The sequence below is a fragment of the Natrix helvetica genome, assembly GCF_964273705.1.
Source record: "Natrix helvetica genome assembly, chromosome: 1".
Taxonomy (NCBI): Eukaryota; Metazoa; Chordata; class Lepidosauria; order Squamata; family Natricidae; genus Natrix; species Natrix helvetica.
In genome coordinates, this window is record NC_138548.1 from 180886453 (window position 1) to 180901826 (window position 15374).

General features: G+C 41.9%; 1 protein-coding gene across 4 annotated transcripts in view; it reads right to left on the reverse strand.

Moving 5' to 3' along the window:
• ORC2 (origin recognition complex subunit 2) overlaps positions 1-15374 on the reverse strand; it is a 37123-nt gene that overhangs the window by 8836 nt on the left and 12913 nt on the right. For all 4 annotated transcript variants that reach the window (XM_081938755.1, XM_081938754.1, XM_081938757.1 and 1 more), the window contains exons 6-12: positions 14824-14916; positions 13584-13612; positions 11509-11566; positions 10296-10480; positions 9238-9336; positions 3126-3235; positions 22-154 (exon numbers count right to left, since the gene is read on the reverse strand). In XM_081938755.1, the coding sequence (XP_081794881.1) occupies positions 22-154; positions 3126-3235; positions 9238-9336; positions 10296-10480; positions 11509-11566; positions 13584-13612; positions 14824-14916 (707 nt within the window). The remainder of the gene's footprint in view (positions 1-21; positions 155-3125; positions 3236-9237; positions 9337-10295; positions 10481-11508; positions 11567-13583; positions 13613-14823; positions 14917-15374) is intronic.

A 15374-nucleotide genomic window follows, 5' to 3' on the forward strand; every position in this document is an offset into this window, starting at 1 on the left:
CATATATCTGTTTTTACTTACTGATTTTATAGTGATGTTGGGGAAGAATCCATTTACAACAAGATGTACAGAATCCTGAAGAAGAGAAATACGGAAATTCTCCAATAGATCTCTTTTTGAACCTAATCCGTATAGCACAATATTGAACCCAAGGCTGTAAGAAATAAAGAAAAAAGAAGCCCTTAAATATGACAAAACAAAGTGCAATGCACTATGATGTATTGAAATTGTTTAGGCTGATCACAAGAACTTATTGTTCTAAAAATGGGATGCGCAAAATTTGTTGTGTTTACTTCTGAGCACTACTCAATAACTGAAGATTTATTTATTTTTTAAACCCAGGATTTCAGTTTAGCTATCAGTAGTATACCATTTTTTTTCTAAACAGACAAACTCTCAATTATTTATCTTTGAACATGTTTTCTGTTAATTGTCTATCCTGATTTTCTATCTTAATTAAGGTTTTTATTAATAGCAAAAGCTTATCTTCGAGGGAAAAAAATCAGTATTCTGAACAGGGGTGGGTTGCTGCTGGTTTTACAACCGGTTTGCAACCCGTGTGTGCGCGCTATTCAATGGAAATTGAAATGGCGACATCAACGCCCAGGCGACGCCCAGGAGTAGGGCCTTCTCTGTGATGGGCCCGACCCTCTGGAATGACCTCCCCCCGGATATCAGGACTACCACTGACCTCTGCTCCTTCCGTAAGAAGCTAAAAACCCACCTGTTCAATTTAGCCGGCCTGGCCTAATTCCCAATTTTAGTCCCTCAAGCCTGCATTTTTAAGTTTTTTAGGGGTATGCTTTTTAGTTGCTTTTAACTCTTACTTTTCTGTACAGCTGTATCAGGTTTAATTCGTTTTTAAGGGGATAGGATATTTATCTTTTGTATTTGTTTTAATGAGACGCCTGTACACCGCCCCGAGTCCCTTCGGGAAGAGGGGGCGATCTATAAATCCTGGAAAATAAATAAAATAAATAAACGGCGGCGAAGGAGCTAGTTCAGGGGCATATCAGGCCTGGGTCGCTGGTGGTTCTGCGACCAGGCCTGAATTCCACTACCGGTTTGGCCAAACCGGGCCAATCCGGCAGCAACCTACCTCTGATTCTGAATATCTAATGTTCTACATTTAATTGAGTTGAGGTGAGTTTGCTTAGCACTGAATCTATTTCATTCCATTTACTTTTTTGACTTGGAAAAGTCTCTCAGTGAATATTAAAATTCTCAGCATTACAGATCTACTTACAACCACAATTGAGCCCAAAATTTCCACTGCTAAATAAGACAGTTGTTTAAATAAGTTTGCCCCATTTTATGACTTTTGTTGCCACAGTTGTTAAGTGAATTACAACAGTTAATAACACGCTTGTTAAGTGAATCTGGCTTCCCCATTGACTTTGCTTGTCAGAAGATCACAAAGAGTCATATATGTATGACCACAAATGGTCATATATATGCCAGTTGGCAAGCGACTGAATTTTTGTCATGTAACCATGGGAATGTTGTAAATGGCTTAAGTATAGTCAGTCATAAATCACTATTTTCTATGTTGTTCATTTAGTGAATAGTCACTAAATGAATAGTTTTAAATTGAAGACTACTTATAGTTATTTTCTATAAGCCAGTGATGGCGAACCTATGGCACGCGTGCCACAAGTGGCACGTGGAGCCATTTGTCAGGGCACACGAGGTGCTGCCCTGTCAGCTGGCCAGTGCGCATGCGCGCGCAGGCCAGCTGAGTTCCCCTTTTTAAAAGCCATTTTTCGCCCTCCCCAGATTCCAGAGGCTTTATAGGAGCCTGGGGATGGCGAAAAGAGCCTCCCCCGCCCCCCCCGGAGGCCCTCCGGAGGCTTCAGGGACCGTCCGGAGGCTTCCCTGAAGCCTTCGGAACGCTTAAAACCACCCTCCAAGCAAACCGGAAGTGACTTCCGGGTTGCTCGGAGGGTGGTTTTAAGCGTTCCGAAGGCTTCAGGGACCGTCCGGAGGCTTCCCTGACGCCTTTGGAGCGCTTAAAACGACCCTCCGAGCCTTTGGAGTCTGGGGAGGGTGAAAAAAGCATGTAAAAAGGGGGGGTCACGTTGTGCACACATGCGCACTGGGAGGGGTCACACGTTGCATTATGGGTGTGGCACGCCCGCACACAACCCCCCTGCGCTCCTCCCACTTGTGGCACGCGAGCCAAAAAAGGTTCGCCATCACTGCTATAAGCTATTGATAGAGTATATGTAGCTCAGGGTTGAACTGTGGAGTCCTTGATGCTGAGCTTGGTTATTGGCTATCATGAGTTTCATCACCTAACTAGGTAACATCACCAGTGTGCTGAGTGTAGGTTTTGCTCCCTCTTTATGGGCATTCAGACAGAAAGAATAATCATTCCTTGATAGAAGTTTGCCTACATGCAAATTTCTCCCATTTGCATGCTTTCTGAAGCATTTGATGCCCTACGTTGGTCCAAAAGAAGAGAATATATGTAGTTCAGGGCTAAAATACAGACATCAAACTCTTCAAAAAGCATGCAAATGAGAGAAATTTGCATGTTGATAAATCTCCACCAAGGAACGACTATTCTTTTTTCACTATACATAGAGAGCAAACCCCATACTCATTCATCAACCGCACTGATGTTAACCAGTAGGGTGATGAAACCTCTACAAACAAACAACCAAGCTCATCATTGAGTACCAAGGGTTCCATAGAAGCTATTAACAAATAGAATTGCTCTGGAAGTTCTATGAAGGCTCAGGATAATTATACTAAATTATTGTAATAACTATTGATGATTTTGGAGGATTTTGCTTTTATTTGCTTTTGTGACTTTCTGAATTTTAATTTTTACCATGGATGTTGATTTTAAGCCACTGAGGGCCAGTTGATTGTGGTGTGCGCAAATAGGAAAATAAATGAAATTATCATAAGTCACAGCTGAAAGAACTATTTCTACTACTTCAAATTGTTTATGCAGATCTCAATTCTAGGAAATATTAACCACATACAATAGTGAAATATTAATTACATCCAATGATCCAGTTTTATTCAACAAGATGATTTCAAGGCATAACTATGGGGATTCATTTCAATTTATTCACTGGACTGCAAAGTTCTACTAAAATATAAGGGATACTTACTGCAGCTGCAACATCCATTTGTAGAAGAGGGATTCATATTGTTTCATTAACTTTTCCCGTTCAGCAGCAAAAGCAACAGGTATGTTGTTCAAGAGATTTTGTAGGGATTCCTAGACCATTTAGAGTCATTGCAGAAAAAAGTACTCATCAGTAAATTTCTAATTATTGATATAATGAGAAAGTTCTTAATTGATGAAAAGGCTTTGAACAGAATAATCTCCATCATCAGAATTTCTCAATTTCTTCTTCATCTCCCAGTTCAAAAAGAGCTGAAGACTAATAGAATGCAATTGAAAGTGCTTTAACCTATAAAGCGCTTTATGACTTGGTGCTGAGTTACCTTTAGGCAGTGCTTCTCAATTATTTTCTGTCATGCCCCCCCTAGGAAGAAGAAAACATTTCGCGCCCCCCCCCCCCCGCGCGACTGTAAATAGTCTCATTTGTCTATAAAATTGTTATAAGTACACCTCTGCATAACATAGCACACCGGTCTTTCCTCGACTCCCACCGTAGTCACATGCTTTCTTTCCTCTTTCCCTCTTACTTGTCTATCCTTCCTTCCACCCTCCCTTCCTCCTTCCCTTCCTTCCTGCCTCCCTTCCAGTTCCCTCCTTCCTCTTTCCCCCTGCCTGCCTGCCTTCTTTCCTCTTTCCCTATCCTCCTATCCTTCCTTTCTCCCTCCCTCCTTCCCTGCCTCCCTTCCAGTTCCATTCTTCCCTCCTTCCTTCTGCCTCCTTCCTGCCTGCTTGCCTTCTTTCCTCTTTCCCTCTTGCTTGTCTATCCTTCCTTCCACCCTCCCTTCCTCCTTCCCTTCCTTCCTGCCTCCCTTCCAGTTCCCTCCTTCCTCTTTCCCCCTGCCTGCCTGCCTTCTTTCCTCTTTCCCTATCCTCCTATCCTTCCTTTCTCCCTCCCTCCTTCCCTGCCTCCCTTCCAGTTCCATTCTTCCCTCCTTCCTTCTGCCTCCTTCCTGCCTGCTTGCCTTCTTTCCTCTTTCCCTCTTGCTTGTCTATCCTTACTCCCTCCTCCCTTTCTTCCCTCCCTCCCTGCCAGCAGCTCCTCCAGCATCCCAGCTGGAAGCAGCAGCACAACAGTCGCCGTTACCAGGGGCGAAGGGGTGGGGGTGGCAAGATTGGGCGACCGCCGCCCCTTTGTCCCTTCCCCAACAGCGGCTGTTGCGCTTCCGCTTCCAGACGGAATGTTGGCGGTGGAGCTGCTGGCGGGGAGGCGAGCTACCTGCATAAAGACGCCGCCGAGGGCATGGCAGAATATATCCCGGCTTGAAGTGGCAGCGCTGGGGACTGCTCAGAGACTCATCAGAGCCGCGGGCTGGAGCTGTGCAAAAAGTCTGCTTGGGCTGGGGGGGGGGGGGAAGGGAGGGAAGCCTGGGACAGCCATGCTTCCCTCCCTCCCACCCCCGCCCGAGCAGGCTTCTTGCACAGATCCAGCCCGCGGCTCTGATGAGTCTCTGAGCAGTCCCCAGCGCTGCCACTTCAAGCCGGGATATATTATGCCTCGCCCACGCCGCCGCCGTTGCACCCAGATGGAAAGGGAGCCTTCGCGCCCCCCTTTACGGAGCCTCGCGCCCCCCCAGGGGGGCGCGCCCCACTATTTGAGAACCGCTGCCTTTAGGATTGTATTCCTCCACCAGAATTGGCTCAGCCACTTTGATCATGCTGAGAAAATCATGACTGTCGCATATTTTGGGGAAGTAAGGAGTATTTTTTGTTATCAAACCATACCTCTTAAATAAGTTCTTCACAAGTTGTGTTCTGGAAGTTTCTGAAAATGGAGCATTTGGGAGTTGATGAAGATGCTTTCTGGAATGTGGATTTGTCTATTTTTGACTACTTTTTCTTGCATTTTTAATTTTTATTTGTTATTGGGGTTTTTTAAGGAGAATTGTAGCTGAATATAAATGTGATGAACAAACAAAAAGGAATATACAGTCTTTTAAAGCCTTAAAGATGTTTCGTGGAGACAGGAGCTGACGTCGCAATGGTACGACGTGCGATCTCGGAGCTCCGAGATCGCAGTCGATACTTTTGCCATTGGGCGGTCCTTTTGGACCTAAACCGTCCCGAAGAGACGGTGACAGGTAAGAGTACATCTTGCTGATCTCAGGGACATCACAAAGTCCCTGATTGATCCAAGAGAATCTCTTCTTGCCGGCGACAGAAGCGCAGCCAAAAGCTGCTGAAGTTGGGACAGCTCCGCAACGGGAGGAAAGCGGAAAGAGAAAGTGTGTCCATCTGGTGAGGAAATTTTATTGGTATAAAAGAGACTGCCCCCCCCAAAAAATCAAAGCTAAATTAAACTTGCAAAGAAAAGAAAATAAGTGGCGAAATTAAGCTATATTGGACAGTGTATCTTTTTTTTTTAATGGATGGAAGTTTTGCAAATATTTCCTACTTTTTAAAGTGAAAGTATTGGTTTTTCTTCTTCTATTTCTTTTTTTACCTATGGATTAAATATTTTTGACTATTTTTATAATATCGGTTTGGATGGGTTTTTTCTCTTATTTTGCTCCACTTAAGAATTTTGTTTTTTTTAAGCCTGGAATATAAAGAAGATATAAAAGGAATATAAAGAGGGAAAAGAAGTTACACTGTCACTTGGAGGCTGGAGGTTGAGTCCTGGAAATATTGCTTTCTCTTTTTTCTCTGATCATTTTGACTTTGCACTTCAATGGCTTCAGCTTGTTTACAAAAGAGATAAGGAAAAGAGCATGTATATGTTTATACAGGTGCTCTTTGGATGCTTCTTTGGCAGCTGGAGAGAAGTGAAAACAAAACCTTGTTTTGAAACTAGAGTGGCAGTGTTTACTAGTTGGAAGTATGGCACACCAAAAAGAAACTTTAACATTACAACAGATTATGATTGAAATTCAAAAATTATTAGAAATAACAGAGAGAATTGAGAAGAGATTGGAAAATATAGATTGTAACACAGTAAAATCCGATGGAAAAATTGAAGATATCCAGCAAATGGAAAAAGTGGAGGTTAGAGTCCTAAAAACCCAAGGGAAAAATGAACAGAGGCAAGATCATTATGCATACTGACAGTGAACTGAGTGTGGTTGGAGATGGAAAGAGTGGAACATGGAAAGGGAAGATAGATGGAAGGGAGCTCTACCCCAGATTTCAAGGTATAGAAGAAGAAGAAAGAGAAGAATTGATGGATTCAAGGAGAGAAACTTTGATAAAAGCACTACGGATAACCAAAGATAAGCTGATTAAAGAAGCTGATGGAGGGTCTTGAGGTTTTACAAGATATGTAAAAAGCAACAAGTTGCGAAGAGAAGTCCACACAAATTTGATTAAGGAAATAACCAGAAGACTAATTCCACAAATGGCAAAAGACATAAGACTGCACTATTACTGGAAAGACATAGGTTGAGATATGAAAACTAATAACAAAATATTTGTCAAATTTAGTTAAAATTAGAGCATTATGTTAAAAATGAAGTGATAATGGATATAGTTAGATAAATAATTGATAATGATAACAATGTCACATATGTATTGGTTTGATAAGAGGAAATTTGGTATAAATTCTAAATGGAGATCATGAAAGGAAGTTTAGAAACTCTGTTATGTATGAAAGCTTATAATATAAAAAAAAGAGAGTACGTAAGTCAAATTTAATTAAACTAAGACCAAAAAAAAATGAAAAATGAAATGATGACAGATATTGTTAATTAAATCATTGATAATGATAGTAATGTAATATTTGTATTGACATGATAAAAGGGAAATTGGATATAAATTGTAAACAGAGATTAAGAAAGGAGGTCTAGAAACTTTGTTATTAAACATAATTAATTTTTATTTAGAAAGTGTTATAAAGATGTAATGTTGCTGGATGATATTGAAAATAGATAATGGAATGCCATCATGTGGTTTTACTTAAAATTTTGGAATATTTTATATAAAGGGACATAAAAACAATTATAGTCATATGAAGGTTGAGGTATGATGATAGTAATATATAAATATATTTGATTTAAATATATAACTTGATATGAATTGTAGGTGATGACTGTGGAAAAGATGCACGAAAGCTTTTTGTAACCAATTGACACACTTTTTACAATTTGTAATGGAAGATATTTTTGTGGTGTTTGTTAAAATAAAAAATTATATATATTAAAAAAAGATGTTTTGCATGAGATGCAGGCATGTGTTCTTAGAGAAGCCGCATGCTGGATTCAGACATTACTCCTGTGATTCCAGCAAAATAGGGTCCTTGAGTTAAACAGCTGCTAATGAAGAACAAGAATGTGCTTCAAAGTGGATATGCTGACTGTACTTCTTTGATTCAAATGTGTACTTTCCTGGTAAGTGTAGGAAAAAATACTCGACACTACTACGATGATGCACGTACCCAATTTCCTGAATCCTCAGCAATCCCTATGCCAAATAGGCAACCCCAATAGTTGAAGTTTATTTATATTGTATTTCCCCGAAAATACGACAGGGGCTTATTTTCTTTTGCCCCACGAAATATGGCCTTGGGCTTATTATCAGGGAGAGCTTATTGTTTTGGGGCTGCCGGCCGGCTGCTCCCTTGTGAACTGGCTCCCGAAGAGCCGGGCATAGCCTCAGGGGCGAAGCAGCCATGAGGTAACCATGCTCACGAGCACCCGCCCAGTAAATCACCTCTCCAGCTGGGCAGAGCGCCATTCACTGACCTAGGGGGTATCCCTAAGTTGCCAAGCCATGTAGCGCTCTGCCCGCCCCCCAGCTCCTGCGGCTTGGCACATTCAGGATTCCCCCTAGGTCAGTGCATGGAGCTCTGCCCGGCTGGAGAGGGGAGCTGCGCAAGCACCTGTTCCGCCTGCAGCCTCACCAAGCCCTTGCGCAGCTCTCTCAGGGCACCACCGCTGGCCGCTGCTGCCCGCTGCCCCCCGCATAACTTCCAAACTCCAAAACTAGGGGCTGAGTCTTCCAGCATCGGCCGATCTAGAAGTGCTCTCTATGGTGGGCGGGCTGCTGGAAGACTCTCTGTCCGGCAGCCAGCCCACCATAGAGAGCACTCCAAGAGCGGCCGATGCTGGAAGACTCGGCCCCAAGTTTTGGAGTTTGGAAGTTATACTCAGAGCAGGTGGAACAGGCGGTGCCCCTGGGAGAAGTGCGCAAGGGCTTGGTGAGGCTGCGGGCGGAACAGGTGCTCGCGCAGCTCCTCTCTCCAGCTGGGCAGAGTTCCATACACTGACCTAGGGAGTATCCTGAATGTGCCAAGCCGCGGGAGCTGGGGGGCAGGCAGAGCGCCACATTGCTTGGCAACTTAGGGATACCCCCTAGGTCAGTGAATGGCGCTCTGCTCGGCTGGAGAGGGGATTTGCCGGGTGGCTGCTCGTGAGCATGGGTACCTCATGACTGCTTCGCCCCTGAGGCTATGCCCGGCTCTTCGGGAGCCAGTTCACAAGGGAGCAGCCGCCCGGCAACTCTCCCCAATGGCCAGGCAGAACGCCACTCCCCAATCTAGCGGTATCCCGAAGGCGGCAAGCAATGTGAGCGCTCCCCCTCCGCTCCTGCGCCTTGGCACTTTCGGGATAATGCTAGGTCAGTGAGCGGTGCTCTGCCTGGCAGGAGGGGGGGGGTTGTCCAGGAGGTTTATTTTCGGGGGTGGGCTTATATTTTTGCTGATGCGAAAAATGTGGCAAGGCTTTAGTTTTGGGACAGGTTGTATTTTCGGGAAACACGATAGCATTGGGCAAAACTCATGGATTTGGGAACAGAATGTCTGGGATATTTTTTAACCTAGAGTGTTTTCTTCTGGAGTCTGTTGAATTGCTCCAGAACAGCATGGTTCAGAGAATTCTGGAATAGTATGATGAAGGATGTGACTGGATTCAATTGATGAATTCTGCACATCCTATTCAGGTATCTAAAAAGCAGTAACATTAGGAAAGTTGGTACAAAAATTCGAAGGAATATATCATTGTACTTAGATAATGCTACTGTTTAGCTTTTCAAGATCAAACAAAGTGACAGCTTAAATACACAGAGGATACAACATTATGCAGTATGTAAACTATAATTGAATGTTTGGGATATTGTGTGAATACTGGTAAATCTTTTTCTTAGCACATACTTAGTACATACTTTACCTGATCCAGTTTTTTTTTCTCCAACTTCTGCAGTGTTCGATCAGAGGTTAAAACTTTAGAACTGCTGTGTGCTTCAAAATACTCTTCCACCAAATTGCTCTGATAACAAACAGAAGAATAAGTATTATCTTCTGGCAACATTAATTGAAGAATAAATTGATGGCTGAGAACTAATTAATAATATGCAAAACTTCACAATAGAAAACAGGATATTGAAATTAATCTAAATTCCTCTAATGATAAAAAATGTACCATATATATTTATGGAAAAGTTCATCCTTAGGTAAGCTGACCAATGTTTTTTTTAACCAAAATAAAATAAAAATGTGTTACCAGAAGATATGCTGACTCTCAAAATTTTTGTGTTTTAATTTTTACAACTAGCTTACCCACTGGTGATGAATTTTTCATGCTATTTTGAATAAAAATGTAAGGGTTTGCTTATCCACAAATGGGCTTATCTACAAGAATAAACAGGTATTTTTTTAAAATATTAGTGTATATACTGGTGGATAAGTCCATCTGCAGGTAAGCTAAACCCAATTTTTTGATGTATTTTGAAACCTAAAATTCTTGACTTATCTGCAAGTATATACGGTTATTAAAAACAAACATTTTGCATGTTATATTTTCACTTACAGAAATATAAAGAAAATAAACTTGTTTCCATTCCATTTTTACTGTTTCATTCTTTCCCCATGTGTTTAATTTTAGCTATTGTTAAACATTTATATAAACTACAGAAAAGGTAACCCTGCACTTAAAAGGTACTTTGCATAAGGATACAACTTATTTCACTTAGGGATATAATTAGGAAGGCAAACCAAGAATTTACACACTAAATGAAACCTTATGGAAAGATTTAGCAAATTTGTCTCCAGAATTTAGTCAGGAGAATTAAAGCTAGATAAATTAAACTATAACAAAACACTTTTCCAAAACTACTCGGAGGAAAAATGCATTTGATTTACTTTTGAGCGCAGAGAAAACTGCTTCTAAAAGACATTATATTGTACTCATTGTACCCTGGAAACAAACTGAGTTCTGAGCATGCTTACAGAAATGCATCTCTTCAGCTTCTTAGCAGATGTTTCCTTGCTAGGTGGAACAGCAGAGGTTTGGGATCTGATTGGGGTTTTTGGAAGAACAGCTTCATCAGCAGATACCGAGCAAGCATCATCCCCTTCTTCTTCAGGGTTTGAAGCAGAATAATCACTTTCACTATCAGAGCACATGTTTAAGGCTAAAAAGGAAAAAAATAGTTTAGAATACAGGTAGTTCTTGGATTAAGATGGAACTGGGGCCAGAATTTCCATTGCTAAAGTGATGCAGTTGTAAAATGTGACATCACGATACTTAGCTTATAATCATAACCCCAAGACTGTGTGGGCCATTAAATGAGGACATCACATGACCATGGCATGGGTAGAGGCAGGAGTCTCAGGCAAACAGGCTGACAGGCAAGAGTTATTGGTGGCCTGGTATTGCAGGTGGACACTACACTGTGCAGGTGGGGAAAAAAGCGATGGGAACTGGAGCAACTTGCAACTTCCTGCAGGTTTCCCCATTGATTTTACATTTGGAAAGCCAACAAGGAAGAGTGCAAATGTTGATCATATAATCGGAGGACACTGCATTTGTTATAATGGCAAGGCAGTTGCCAAGTACCCAAATCATGACATTACTGTGGGGACATTGCAGTGGCCACAACTTTGAGGACCAGTTATAAGTTCTCCCCATTCAGCACTATTGTAACTTTGAACAGTAACTTAACAAGTGGTTGTAACCCATGAGCTACCTGTAGCATTTTCTAGAAAAACAAGAGTACAATAAGGCTATTAATTTTTCATCAATTTGCGGAGGGGGGGAGAGCAGAATGCTGGACAAGACAGATTTTTAATTTGATTCAACAGAGCTCGTGTGTTCTCAGGAGTTTCCCCTTCTGTTCCTCACATGTGAGTTTTGGGCTGTTTTTCATATAATTTTGACCTAGTTTTCATGGAACTCAATGCAGTTGTAAACTACATTGTAGCTATGACTGTCATAGGCAGTCAACATGTTACAGCCAGCATTGTCTTGATGTATGATAGAAAATGTAATTTTCTCACGAGACCACCGGTATTCATATTTTACATTTAGTATTAAAACATTAAGTCAGGACTTTGGAAAGCTTCACTAAAAATCTCAAAAGGCTAGAACTAGAAAGCAAATTATAGGAGAAATATCTCATAATGTCACTAAATTGTGTTAGCTAGAACTACTATTTCTTACCTGTCATTCTTTTCCGAGTCCGGTAAGATAATTTTGATAATAAATCATTTCTTTTAGTCTGTTAGGAATAGCAAGTATATTAGATCCCATTCTCAAACAACATCTTATATCTAAATATTCTACCGTGTTTCCCCCCAAATAAGACAGGATCTTATTTTCTTTTGCCCCACGAAATATGGCCTTGGGCTTATTATAGGGGGAGGACTTATTGTTTTGGGGTTGCCGGGCAGCTGCTCCCTTGCGAACTGGCTCCCGAAGAGCCGGGCACAGCCTCAGGGGCGAAGCAGCCATGAGGTGACCACGCTCACGAGCAACCGCCCGGCAAATCCCCTCTCCAGCCGAGCAGAGTGCCATTTACTGACCTAGGGGGTATCCTTAAGGCACCAAGGCACGTGGAGCTCTGCCCACTCCCCAGCTCCCGCGGCTTGGCACATTAGGTCAGTGCATGGAGCTCTGCCTGGCTGAAGAAGGGGGTTGCGCAAGCACCTGTTCCGTCCCCAAAAGCATGCCTCCCAGCCCCACCATGCGCTGGCCCAGCTCTCCCTGCAGGGCCAGGGTACCGCTGCTGCCGTGCTCCGAGGATAACTTCTTCTCTGGCTTCCAAACTCCAAAACTCGGCTGCGAGTCTTCCAGCAGTGGCCGCTCTAGGAGTGCGCTCTATGGTTGTGGGCCGGCTGCCGGACAGAGAGTCTTCCAGCAGCCAGCCCACAACCATAGAGCGCACTCCTACAGCGGCCGCTGCTGGGAGACTCGGCATTTGAGTTTTGGAGTTTGGAAGCCGGAGAAGAAGTTATGCTTGGAGCGCAGTGGCGCCGGCACCCTGGCTCTGCAGGGAGAGCTAGGCCAGGGCATGGTGAGACTGGGAGGCATGCAAGCTGGGGGCAGAACAGGCGCTCACGCAACCCCCCTCTCCAGCCGGGCAGAGCTCCATGCACTGACCTAGGGGGTATCTCTAATGTGCCAAGCCGCAGGAGCTGGGGGGCGGGCAGAGCACCACATGGCTTGGCGCTTAAGGGATATCCCCTAGGTCAGTGCATGGTGCTCTGCCTGGCTGGAGAGGGGGTTTGCTGGGCGGCTACTCATGAGCGTGGTCACCTCATGGCTGTTTCATCCTTGAGACTGTGCCTGGCTCTTCGGGAGCCCGCTCGCAAGGGAGCAGCCACCCGGCAACTCCCCCCTCCGGCCAGGCAGAATGCCACTCCCCAACCTAGGGGTATCCCGAAGGTACCAAGCAAAGTGAGTGCCTTTCCCACTCCCTGGCTCCCACGGCTTGGCGCTTTCGGGATACCACTAGGTCGGTGAGCGGTACTCTGTCTGGCCAGAGGGGGGGGAGTTGTCCAGGGGGCTTATTTTCAGATGTGGGCTTATATTTTTGCCCATGCAAAAAATATGGCAAGGCATTAGTTTCAGGACAAGTTGTATTTTTGGGGAAACACAGTATTTCCTAACAAAATAGCCACCTAAATGCAAAAATTTACAAAACTGTAAAGTCTCCTATGTTAGTCAAATGATTGACCTTCCCCCCCCCCCCCAATATATGGATTTTGTTTATATATAATACTATCTGTTCATTGGAATGGAAATCACATATGTATCTGATTTCCTTGGTACTGTGGTTACCCAATCTTTCCAGCTCTGCAGACCGGCAGTGACAATGGTAGCAGTGGCAAATGGGAGAGGGGATGGTTTCACACATGTGCCCGATGCTTCTGCAAATGGAGCTTCATGCACTCGGCCACTGCTTGTGCGGCCCAATTCCCAACAGGCCATAGTCTAGTATAGGAAGTTGGGGATCCCTGCCTTAATAGACCTCCACCTGTATTTTGGAGAGATGGGAGCTCCCCAATGCAAACCTGGCAGGTATAGTTAAATGGGAGGAAGTAGAAAATCCAAATTTAACTATTGTATATAATTTTCAGAAAGGTATCTTAAGACTGAATACATACTTAAACTATTTGAAAATCTATTTATACCTGCAGATTAGAAAATAATACATTGTCAGCATAAGTAGCCCCAATTTTCCAAGTTTAAGTCAATCACATTGATATTTTTAACAGTCAAAAAATATCACTCACGTCTTCCTGGTCTTTGCTTGAAGAACGTTCTGAAAATTAAAAATTGAGTCACAGATTATGATTACCTAAACATTTGGGTTTTGGCACAATTTCAAATGTATTATTTTAATATACATTTCAGCTAAAACCAGATTCAGCCTAATTTAATATGCAGCATGTACACATTTTTCTATACAAGTAGCAATTGTCATCACTGTACATTTAAATAAGCAAGAACCAAACTATGTTTTTTATAACTAAAGGTGTCAATAGTAATTTTTTCTATTGGAGTTTTTTGCCTTGATAAGTCTATTGCCAATGTCTTCCCTATATAAACTCTATGCTACTAACAATTTATTTGAATTCTAGAGATAGCCCAGCCTTGTAAATAATGTTTCAATAAATTTAGGTTGCTGCTAGTTCAGACAAGGAATTTGGGAGCACAATAATCAGCAAATCTGTAGGACCTGATACGAACTTCTTCTGAGATGCAGCTATTAATCTATGCCATTTCTTCCATAGTTATGGACACTACAATCTATTACCACTCTGCAATTAGAAACAATATAATGGAAATGAGGCTAAGACTGGAGTCTTTGGAATCTGCATATCAATAATCATGTAGTAATATATAGTAATTAGTACAGTAGGAAGTATATAATCATATATGCAGAATTTCCAAATACCCCCTTCAAGCAGTTATTATAAACATTTTCCAATTTCTGTTAAACATTCACAATGAAGTTGGGCACTCACATACCTATCTTTATTATGGTCACTGATCACAATACCTAACAATCTACAGCAGATGGAGCAAAATAAAGCAATTGATCATTACATCATTAATGTATTAAAAGGGTGTCTGGCTTTAGACGGCGTAGCAAAATTTCACCGTGTTCATAGACACAAAATCATACTGGCTTCATAACAAAAACTGAATTCATATGAATAATTAGAGATGCCTGGGTATTTTACTCAATAGCCAGAATTGTTGAGAATCAGGCAGCATACAAGTTTAATAAATGATGGTTATATGAGAAATGATCAGATGGAAATTGCACCCTTATTTTGGCATTCATTTAGTAAGGGATGGTACTTCTATATTCGGCATTCAGTTTATTTTCCATTTTAAAACAATTGTAAGACAAATTCTGTATTCTACAAAATTTAAGTTCACAGCTAAGCAACAAATACATGCAATATAAAATACATATTCTTGTCTATCTCATTTCACATTTTAAAAACTATTAACAGAACTTACTACTGCTGATTTTTGGAGTGTTTGTTTTCTCCTCAAGCTTCTTCGAACTGTTTTGTTTTGCATTCTTTGCTGAGTTCTGAATTAGCTCAGAAACTTTAAATGTAAAAAAGAAATCTCCAATTAAAGCAGCATGCAAATAGTACTTAAATACTCAAAAGGACAGCATAGACACTGTACCATGTACAAATGTATTCAATATCTAAAGTAATTAGCAACAGTAAATAATATGATTCTTACACAAGAAATATCCAGGGCAACAAAAATATTGATACCTATTACCTATTTATTTATTTGCACACATTTTACCAATCTTGATTTTCAAAGTCTTTGGTTCCCTAAACAGTCCTTTACCTTATAGGAACTTTTTAGGAGTAATAACAAAACAATTCTTTTACAAATACTCTTCTGGGGTGTCACCCCATTTATGGATTTTTCTCCCCAAAAAGGCTGAATTAGTATCCACATTAACATATCTCTGACATCAAATGGAGATCCTTTCACAAACTATATAATTGGCTTTAACATGTGCTGCTGCTTAGTATATAGGGTGC